This window comes from Phocoena phocoena, chromosome 16 (genome assembly GCF_963924675.1).
Source record: "Phocoena phocoena chromosome 16, mPhoPho1.1, whole genome shotgun sequence".
In the NCBI taxonomy this organism is placed as follows: domain Eukaryota; kingdom Metazoa; phylum Chordata; class Mammalia; order Artiodactyla; family Phocoenidae; genus Phocoena; species Phocoena phocoena.
The window spans coordinates 11,351,553-11,362,351 of NC_089234.1; the positions used below are offsets into that span (position 1 = coordinate 11,351,553).

Below are 10,799 nucleotides of genomic sequence, written 5' to 3' on the forward strand. Positions count from 1 at the left end.
TGAAACCATTAAAGTAACATACACCCAAAGACATAAGTAGTTTGTCATAAGCTCAATTGTTTGACCCATTAGGTCAACATTTCCACTCTTATTTCAGATCCATTTGGCAGGACATGGCTTCTATTTTCATATGCCCTCTTCTTCCTGGTACACAGAAAACAAGTGATTAAGTACTGTGTGCCTGCAGAGAACATGACTCACTCATTCCAAGAGCCCAGAGTGATGGCGCTCCCTCAGCCCAAGAACAAGCCTGGGTTTTGCACAGCTGCTGAAGTTTACAGGTAGTTTCACTTGTGTCAAAAAAAAAAAAAAAAAAGGTGCTAGTGTATGCATACATAATCAGACCCAAGTTTCATTTCCTGCTAAAGACAAAAGGACATTATTGCTCTGAAAAGACAATTACCAACACCAAAGTCAAACGGATGAGGAAAAGGGTTCTACAATGAGGAACTAAAAGTTCCAATGGTTAGCTCATCCATACTTAAATTCTCAAAATTTAATTAGGCCAGAAAAAAAGGTTAAGGAATAATTTGATTCAGATGCCATCTTATAAATGCAAAATTTGATACATGTTTCTCTGAACTCTCTAATAGTAATTATTTTCCAGCATTCAGCAAGCTAAAGAGCTAATCCACTTTAGAAGTTCCAGCAGCTGCTGCTTTCCCAGTGTGAACTCCAGCTCAACGGTCCTGGATCCCGGCTGCTCAACATCACCATCTGGGAGCTTTACAAATACTGATGCCTGGGCCCCATCCTCGAGTCTGACTGTTGGGTTACGGTGGGACCCAGGCACAGGTATTTTGTAAATCTCCCCCAGGTGATTCTAAAGAACAGCCAGGTTGAGAATTACAGGTCGAAGTGATTATAGGTTACTAGTTGGAACCTGCATTAGTAGCTTTAGTTTTATCCTACCTGAGTGATTCAAAGATGACGCCTGTGCCGTGGACAGCTTGAAACTCTTTCATGTAATTAAGAACCATACACTGAATAAAGAGTTCATAATATATAGTGAATAAGCAAAAAGTTGGTGTAAGCTAGTATAAAAAAATACGTTTAAAAAAATAACCCTAAGGGAAAAAAAAAAACCCTAAGAATAGTTAAAAGATGAGATATACTACCTAGGAAAGGGATCCTAAGACTTTCTAGACTTTTCTATTAAAACTGGGATCTGGCTTCCCTGGTGGCGCAGTGGTTGAGAGTCCGCCTGCCTATGCAGGGTACGCGGGTTCGTGCCCCGGTCCGGGAAGATCCCACATGCCACGGAGCAACTAAGCCCGTGTGCCACAACTACTGAGCCTGCACTCTAGAGCCTGTGAGCCACAACTATTGAGGCCGTGTGCCTAGAGCCCGTGCTCGCAACAAGAGAAGCCACTGCAATGAGAAGCCCGTGCACAGCAACAGAGTAGCTCCCGCTCGCCACAACTAGAGAAAGCCCAGGCGCAGCAACAAAGACCCAACTCAGGGACTTCCCTCGTGGCTCAGTGGTTAAGAATCTGCCTGCCAACGCAGGGGACACGGTTTTGATCCCTGGTCCGGGAAGATCCCACATGCCACGGAGCAACTGAGCCCTTGCGCCACAACGGCCGGGCCTGCACTCTAGAGCCCGCCAGCCACAAGTAGTGAAGCCACATGCCTAGAGCCTGTGCTCCGCAACAAGAGAAGCCACTGCAATGAGTGGCCCGCGCACCGCAACGAAGAGTACCCCCACTCAACACAACTAGAGAAAGCCCGCACAGCAACGAAGACCCAATGCAGCCATAAATTAATTAATTAATTTAAAAAAAAGACCCAACGGCAGCCAAAATAAATAAATAAATCTTTAGAATAAGACAAGAGAAAGAAATAGGATTCTGAAAGCTAAATAAGAGCACAGGTGAGCTAACAGTTGGTATTTTCCTTAACTCATTTTAGAGCCGGTAACTGAGATGCATAAAATTAGCACTTCGAACATAAAATAGATGCAACCTTTGTCTCTGTTGGCGTTTAAATAGTTTCCTAGCTTTTCCTGAAAACTCTGTTCGAAACTTACTCTCTTCCATCTAGGATAGTCTGTATAGTCATTCTGATACCATAGGTCCTTACCAACAAAAAGTTCTACCTTCAAACACACCATCAGGTCTAGGATCTGCCATTTTAATTGCCCTCAAATGTAGAACTGCTTCTAGATCAAACGAGGGCCACAGCAGAGTGTCCTGTGGGGTGGGAGGTACAGGGGAGAACCTGTACTATTTCAGTCTGGCCAGTTAGGCACTATTCATTCTCATAAACTTTTTTCTTTTTTTTTTTCTTTTGAGTACTTAATTAGAACCAAGGTAATGTGCATACAAAGTTACTTCTGGCAAGGCAAGGCAAAAATATATATATACCCATTAGAGTCCACTAGTCACACGGCCAGTTTCTCCCAGGACTTTCCACTCTTAAATAAGACAGAAACAATCACAGACAATTTACAGCTGGCAGGAACTTCAGAGAATCAAATAAAAGAACACCTTTCTTCCCATTTCTTTATGAGGAAGAAAAACAGATTTTCACTACCTTGGGAAAAAACAGAGACTTTGAACTTCAAGACCCAGCTCAAATCTCCCACAGAACTCAGCTCTATCACAGTACCTGTCGCTCTAGAATCCTCTGTATGCCTTTCCCTTGTTGGACCACTACCTGGGCTATAGGGTAGAGACAGTATTTTATCCATCTTTTTACCTTGGCACAATGCCTCGCAGACAGATCTTCAATAAATGTTTGTTGAAATAATAAATAAATGACTTCACAGAATTTCAGACTTAATATAATTTGGAAGGAGAAAGGAATAGAATACTAAATTAGTCGTCAGGGCGGAGGGCTGCTTCTTTGAGAAAAGGGAGTATTTGAAAGGTGCAAAGGGGGATAAATGCAATAGCTACTAGAGGTGAATCCTGGAAGTCAAGAAGAACAACTGCCCAGAGGGAGACTAGCAAACTAGAAACTCTGCCAAACTCTTTGGTCTACCCACCACAACTGTTCCCTGGGGGAGGGGAGGGTTATTATGCTGGAAATAGGGAGAAGAATGTTTATATCTGGCATAAAAGCAATGTATAATGACACCATGAAGCATCATTAATATTATACACGCAAACTACTAAAATTAAGAGCACTGTGGCATGTTTAAAATGTCCCAACATTTCTGTTACATGTTAGGACTATTTCAAATTATATATGTTGACCATTGCAGAAACTGGAATTTGAAGTTTAGTACAAGTAAAAAGAGGTTTCAAAGAATAATATTCATAAATTTTCATAAAGAAAAATTAATGTACTTTAAATGTATTTTTAAATATCCCACTATGAAGTTAAAGAAATTCAAGGTTAAATGTGGAAGAATCTGCAATTAAAATGAGGTAACTTAAAAAGAAAAAACAACAGGGAACCCTGACCTAAAGCAACCTGTACTTCCCTCAACAGCCTTACCAAAAAGTTGGCAGGAGTGGATGCTTTTTTGTGAATGAGAGCAGTTCCTCTAAGGGTCTCACAGCAACCAGAAAATGAGTCATCTTAACAGAGCATGGGACTTAATTAAGATACTACCAGTATGTGTTCTGATAGTACTATGAGGCTAAATGTGCAGTGCTCACCCTCACTTCTTAAATACTACTTAAATATTACTTAATGTATTATCAACAGCTACTGATAATAAAGTAATGTATTATTTCTCTATTTTGGTAAACATACTCTAATTCAAATATTCTTCTCAGCTCGTTTATGGTCGTCTGACACATATGATTATAACTTAGCCCAGCTAACGAGTAATTTGTTACAGGTTCTATGAGATTGCTGTTACTTCTCAGGTTTGTGTTTGCAAGAGTAGATTTTAAAAGTTTATATTTTAAAACATATTTGAACAGGAATAGAACAGTTTACAAAAAGGTTTACAGACAGATAGTAATGCAGCTTATAAAGATCTAACACATTTAAATCCCCATAAAACCACATCAAGGTCAGACTATGGCTCTGAGAATGCACTGAATCAATACTATAGCCAAATTAGTTCGATTTTCCGATAGTCTAGTACCTATCTGCAAATACATCAGCTAATTTTGTCATAAATCATAAGAACCAAAATCAGCCAACAATCTTTTTTTTGTTGGCATAGGGCCAGTTAGAGAAAAATAAAAATGTCTTTGGGTCTCATTTATTTTCATTAAAAAAAGAAAAGATTTATTGAATCCCACAGAATTAAAAGTTAGATTCCCCCGTTTCCTGAATAAAATGACAATGAGAAATTAGCACATTTTTTAAAGTTGGTAAGAGATGCAGCGTTTTAGTCTTCTGTTCTTATGTTCTTCATTTAATCCTCCCAACAACCTCTTTGCTGCTCAAGGTACACAGAGTCAACCAGAAACTAGAATTATTTCAATTCATTCAATACAATTTTTACAGAAGACTTGCAGTGGGCCAGGTGCTAGGGATATAATAATGAATCTACACCTCCTTCTCCCTGCTTGGGCTGAGTTAGGCTGGGCAGGTGGGATAAGGGGAAGCTGTGCTGCTGGGCATCCTGGAGCAGCACCAAAGTAGCCATGTTCCGAAAAAGACCAAGCTGTCAGGACACCTTTGTTTCTGGCACCTGCATGCTCTATCTTAAAGGCCCAGATACTGTCTCTCCTCTGAAGCCAGCCTTTGGCAAGTCCTGGCCTCTGCTGGCATGGCCAGAACACAAGCATCTAGGAATCAGCGATGCTACAAAGTCCCTCCCCTCTTCGGAAGTGGTGGCCCTGAAGACTTTTTCTCCTCCATTCCCTCTCTGCTTTATGTGCTCTGAAAGGATGTCTGTGAAACTGGATCTGGAACTGGATCTGGAACTCTTGCAAAGTTAGACTGAGAAGGCTTCAGGTTGCTCATCACTGGCTGAAATAGTTCCCATCCAGTACATATCAGTGTCTCTGCTCCAAGATCTTCCCTCTATATATTCCCTCCACAACCTGCAAATGTTCTAAAAACTTAAGAAGAGAAACCTTACAAACTGACCGTAACTGGAAAAACGAGTCAACCTATTATATAACGATATTCCCTGTAACTATATAACTAGTTTTGCAAGAAAAGAGTGAGGACAGGTGAAAGGTCAAAGAACAAACCAATAGTTCCATCATTAGCCTTTTCATTCTACATAGATCCTTCCTCAACGTGCATACTTTGACATTTCAGAGGCTATTTTATTCTCTACATAGGCTACACTATAATGACTATGACAGCTAAATACATTTCAGATATTACCCATCAAAATATAAATCCTACAACTTTGTGGTCAAGAAGGTAGAAAGGTTTATAAAACATTTTTGTCAATATTGAGAAAAACTTGGCTTTGGAGTCAATATGGGGTTAGAAGTCTGGCTCTCCCTCTTATTCTTTGAACTTGGACAAATTACTTCTCTGTGCCTGTAAAATAATAATAAAACCCCTCCGCCTAAGTTTTATTGTGGGGATGACATGAAACAGTACACATAAAGGGCTTAGAACAGTGTCTGGTTCAGAAAAATGCTTAGTAAATAAAAGCTGTTGTTATTAGCTACTATTAATCTCAGTTCACAAAGCAGACAATATGCACAAAAACTTCCCTCTAGCTGTAAAACCTGATTCCAAAAATTGTCACCATTCACCCTACAAAGACTATCTTTTTTTTTTAAGCCAAAGAAAGGGGGAAATTTTTTGGAAAGATGTGTTTTGTATCTTGCATGCATAACAATAAATGTTCACAAAATAAGTTTACAGATCTGTTCAATCCAACTGCTAGCCTGTTAGAAATATAAAATATGGGGTAAGAAGCGTTCAAGGTATAAAAGTGGTAAGCCATTTTAAAGAAACTGAAAACTAAAGACACTAGGGGAAAAAAACTGGTTATTCAACAGCAACAAAAATGGTTAAAAGATTTTCATAATATATTTAATAACTAATTTTTAAATTAAAATGCCCTATTACACTTTGTCATGGTAAGCGGTGAATTTTTAGCAAACATGATTTTTTAAAAAGGTAAAGTTAAAAAATTTTTTCAAAGTAAATACCAAATAACACAAAAGTCTAAACTGGATATAGTTGCATAAAATATGATTCCACAAAACAGATTAAAGTTCTATTTAGATTTCAATTCTGTAACTAATTTCTCATTCAAAAAAGTATTCATATGACATATTAAAAATAATTTCATTATCAAAAAATAACTAAGAAAAACAGGAATGCATTTTTATGTTTCTGTACATTCTGATAACTAGCATCCCCCTCCAAAAACTGTTCACTGGTATGTATCATTCAGTGTTTCATCTCTCTCTAAATAGTTTACATGCTTATGAATGTTATGTGTATGACAGATGCTCTACCATCTTTTCGTGGTCAGTCTCAGAATAGAATGAAGCAATACGCAGCAGTAAATTATATAACACTGTCCTATTAGACAAAGCTACAAGGACAAGTGGAAGCAGTTTTAAGATTAAAGAGATAAGACCATATCACCCTTGCTCAACAGTGGACTATATTATATTGCTTTTTAAGTCTTTAAATTACAGCCCTTATTCTCAGATAGTGAAACTCCACTCTCAAGAGATTACTGAATGTTTACACAGTGCTTTATCATCTTCCCTGGTTGAAAATAAAACAGTCTAAATATTTTCCTCTGCTGGTCATTACCCTGCAAGAGATATAAGCATCCACCAAAAAAGCAGTTCTAAGTATGAATACAGACACTCACTAACCTGAAAAAAATGGAAAACCAGAAAAAATACTCAACTACTTAGAAGAAAAAATTTAAACAATGTTGAAGAAGAAAATACGGAATACCATCACAAAGATTTTTTTTTTAATGACGTTAAATCAGATAGAAAAACAACGTAAATGGAAATGCACCTTTCCTCACATTTATTTCCTTATCCAACTGGACAGAGATTTTCCACCTAAATTAGAAGACATTTAAAACAGGGCCTAAAATGAGTAATAAGCATAACACAACATGCTATATTTGTGGCAATGATAGTATTGAGAGAAAACCTGGACTTAAATTTAATTCGGCTCAACTCAACCAAAAATGCCTTCTGTGTCCTAAGCACTCTAAAGCTCAGAGATACCAAGATGAGTAGAACGTGGTCCTTGCCTTGAGGAATGCTCTCTCCACTGGGGAAGAAGGAAGCAAACTATTATTATATGATACAGTCAGGGCTATAACTAACGTGTGTACCAAGTGTCTAAAGCACCTGGAAACACAAAAAGGTGACCAATAATTCTGCCCCAGGAATGCAGGCTATGGTGAGCACAGAGTAGGGGTGGCATCTGAACTGGGTCTTACAAAATAAACTAGGCAGGAAAAGAGACTGACAGTAACAAACATTCCAGACCAAGGAAATGGTCACTTTAGACTTAAATATCAATACTGATCCTTCTGATGCCACTAGAAGAAAAGTCCTGTTTCAAGTTGCCACAAACAAAAATCACAAGGCTCACAGGCTTTTTTGGTTTAAGATACTGCCCTTTAGAAAGAAAAGGACTTGGCCAGTAATTTATTCAGTTGAATAACCAGTAAGAAACTATGAACGATTTTAAATGCTTTCATTACAAACAATAGCAAAACTGGCTGTAAAAGCAGAGGGAGATGATCCAATAAAATGGAGAATTTTAAATAAGTCTACAGAAAAAGACCTGGAAAACATTTAACAATTAAATGCCATTATTCCATAGGCATTCTTTAGAAAGGCTCTTGAGTGTTGGATAGGATAAACTATTTGGTAAAGTCAGGTGTGTGAGATTCTTTATTCATTGGCTATATGTACTTAAACACCTGAAGATCAAAAACAGGCTGTTCTGAAAGATAATGGCCTCTTCCTTCCTCTATATTTTTGGTCTGCTTTAGTCTGTGGTAGGCTGTATCCTAAGAAGTGTGATAAAATTAATTGCAAAGGCTACAACCATTTTATTCAGAAAAAAGTTAATTTGCCTTCTGATATGGACTTTGGATATATAAACAGTAATTCAAACCACATGGCTTAATCCAAAATCTAGGCCCAGGTTTCCCTGTGAATATTCCTTAAATATTCCTTAAATATTCCTGAGCTTCGGCTCAGATGATTGGGTTTAAGTATCCTTCCACTGAAAGGTAAGCTACTAGCCAGCACCCTAGAAGAGTTGACTTACTTCTCTTGAGGGGAGCAACTTATCCCTAAAGCTGTTAGGACTGGACAGGTTCCTGTGTACGAGAAATGAACACAAACCAAACAGAATGACACATAATTCGTTTAGAGCCATCTATTCAGAGGACTCCTGGGACCTTACCTCCTTCCATGTAATTCCACCAGCTTGGTTCATCTCTGTCAATCTTAGAGGCTAAGAGAAAGGAGAGAGTAGCCCTAGAAATGGAGACAACCACATCCACCTCTATCTACATATGCTTCAATTCACTGTCCCAATACACAGGTGACCTAGAGATTTCCTGAGTGTTTTTGATGAAACACATCAATTCTTGTCCTCAAAGAGGTACACTGAACAAACACTTAAATTGGCACTGTTTCAAAAACATTTCATTATGCACAAGGACCAAAAAGTCCAACCCTCATTTTATAGCTGAGGAAATGAAGTACAGAAAAGTGTTCTGTCCAATGAGTTAGAGGTGATGTCAAGTTCCATCCAGCTGCCATAGTTAATTTTAAGCTCTTAAGAATCCAAAGAGTCGGCTCTTTGACAGCCTGGGGAATTTTGCAATCTACTTTTCTTCAGTCTTGAAGCCTTATCCAAACGTTGTGGGTGGGGCGAGGGGAGAAAGACCAGGCAAATGATCAAATCAGGAAAACCAGGGAGAAGAGAATGACTGGAGACCGGCCAAAATTAGCCTATCTACAACACCTCCTGTCTCAAGATTATCAAAGAACCGTATCTGGGTGCAGTAGTTTCTCTTCCATTCTGAATAGAGGAAAAAAAATGTAATAGCAAGAAAATACATCCAAAACCTAGAAAAAAAAAAATAAGTTCTCCTTCACTGCTCTAGCAAATCAACGAGCAGGCCTTCCTAGGCAAGCAGTGGGACGGGCCAGAAAGTGTTCTGGGGGCCAATTCTACTCTCTGTGACCTCAGTCAAGTTACTCAACCTTTCACACCTGTCTCCTCACCTGAGAAAGAGGATATCACCTCACCACCTGCTTTGTAAGGTTGTGAGTACTGGGAATAATATATTAAGGGACCAGATCCTTGGAAACGCTCCTATAAATGGTAACTGCTGTGATGTATATGAAAAGTTCGTTTGTGCCTTTCATACTTTCCAATTCATACCACGTAAATTCCTTTGTCTAGATTACATATAAGAATTACAAGTAAACTTGAAATGCTCTGGCTATTTCTTTCAAGAACTCTGTTCTCTTACTTCTCCTAAAATGAAAGATATGCAGTGATTAGGAAAAAGGACTGGCAACCTCAAAGGGGGAGGTGCTCCGGGGCCCCCTCAAGGGAAACCACCCCCCCCCCGACTGTCAGCTCTCTGAGGGCAGCGACTGCCCTGTTTAACTCACCACTGTGACCTAGTTTTCCTAATGCAGACTAATCGTTGTAGACTTAGACATCTCATGACAGCTTACATGACACCCAAACATGGACCCACAAGAGTGTATCTCACAATACTGAGTCACACAAAAATATTAAAAGTTGAATATTACGATACAGTTTAACTGTAATACTAAAATTTTAAAAAAAACGCGCTGTAAATCGAGTGCCTATGAGGTAACCAGAATGAAGTCACGCCTTTAATGATAAAGGACCACCAGAAACAGATAGATGTCCACAGGCACTGAAGCTCCGGCAGGATGTTCCACTGAACTGGCGCGATCGCCTCTGGCCTGAGATCGGGATTCGAACCCAGAACTTGTCCCGAAGGACGGGCAGAGGCCACTCCAGAGAGGAGGAGGCCTTTAAGGCCAGGCGCACCTCGCTCGAACTTTCTGGTGGGCGCCGGCCCGACCCCGACTGCGGGCGGCTCGACTCACGTCCCCTCTCCCGGGCAGCGGAGCAGATCGCGACGCGGAAGCGCGCTCGGAGGGACGAGGGTCGCCAGTCCTTTGTCCCCCGCAGAGGAGCAGGGGCGACGGCAGCGCTCCCTCCTCTCAGGAAATAATGACAGACCGCGCGCCCTCGCTCGAGCCCGCCCAGCCCCGCCCGCCAGGGCCGCAGGAGGCGCCAGATCCGCAGCCCCCGGCCGAGGGGCCCCGGTCGCGCCCCCTCCTCGCCCCCCGCCCGCCCAGGGCGACCCCGTGCCGCCAGCCTCACCCGGTCGGAGATGGAGGCTGCCGTCGCGGCGGCTGCACCACAGCGCGCGTTCGTCCTGCTGCAGGATGTAGTGGTCCTTGGCTTGGAAGAGCTCCATGCCGGCCCCGGACGCCAAGGGAGGCGGCGGCGGCCCGGGCGCGCCAGCGGCTCTGCAGCCCCGCGACCCCGCGACCCCAGAGGCGGCGGTTCGCGCGGGGCGTCCTCGTCGGCCGGGGCCGCCAGAGCTCGCGCTTCGGGGAGCGGCGGCTAAGGGAGCACCCCGGCTGCCAGACCCGCGGGAGGAGAACGCGCCCCGGCGGCGGCGGCGGCGGCGGCGGCGGCGGCGGCGACGGCCTGGGGAGGCCTCTCCCCCCGGCTCCGCCCCTTGATCGGCCCCGCCCCCGCTCCCCCTCATGGCTCCTCCCCCTACCCCACCCCTTCCCCGGCTTCTCCCCTGACTTCTCCCAGGCTCCACCCCCTCCCCGTCTCCTCCCCGCTTCTCTCTCCTTTCCGTTCCTCTTCCTGCCCGTTCCCGCCGCCTTCTTCTCCAGCTTTTCCTG

General features: G+C 42.1%; 1 protein-coding gene across 1 annotated transcript in view; it reads right to left on the minus strand.

Annotated features, from left to right (window-relative positions):
• Positions 1 to 10,357, minus strand: part of INPP5F (inositol polyphosphate-5-phosphatase F) — a 90,715-nt gene extending 80,358 nt beyond the window's left edge. The window contains exon 1 of the mRNA XM_065894340.1: positions 10,261 to 10,357. Within this exon, the coding sequence (XP_065750412.1) occupies positions 10,261 to 10,357 (97 nt within the window). The remainder of the gene's footprint in view (positions 1 to 10,260) is intronic.
• Between the last annotated feature and the right edge of the window lie 442 nt (positions 10,358 to 10,799).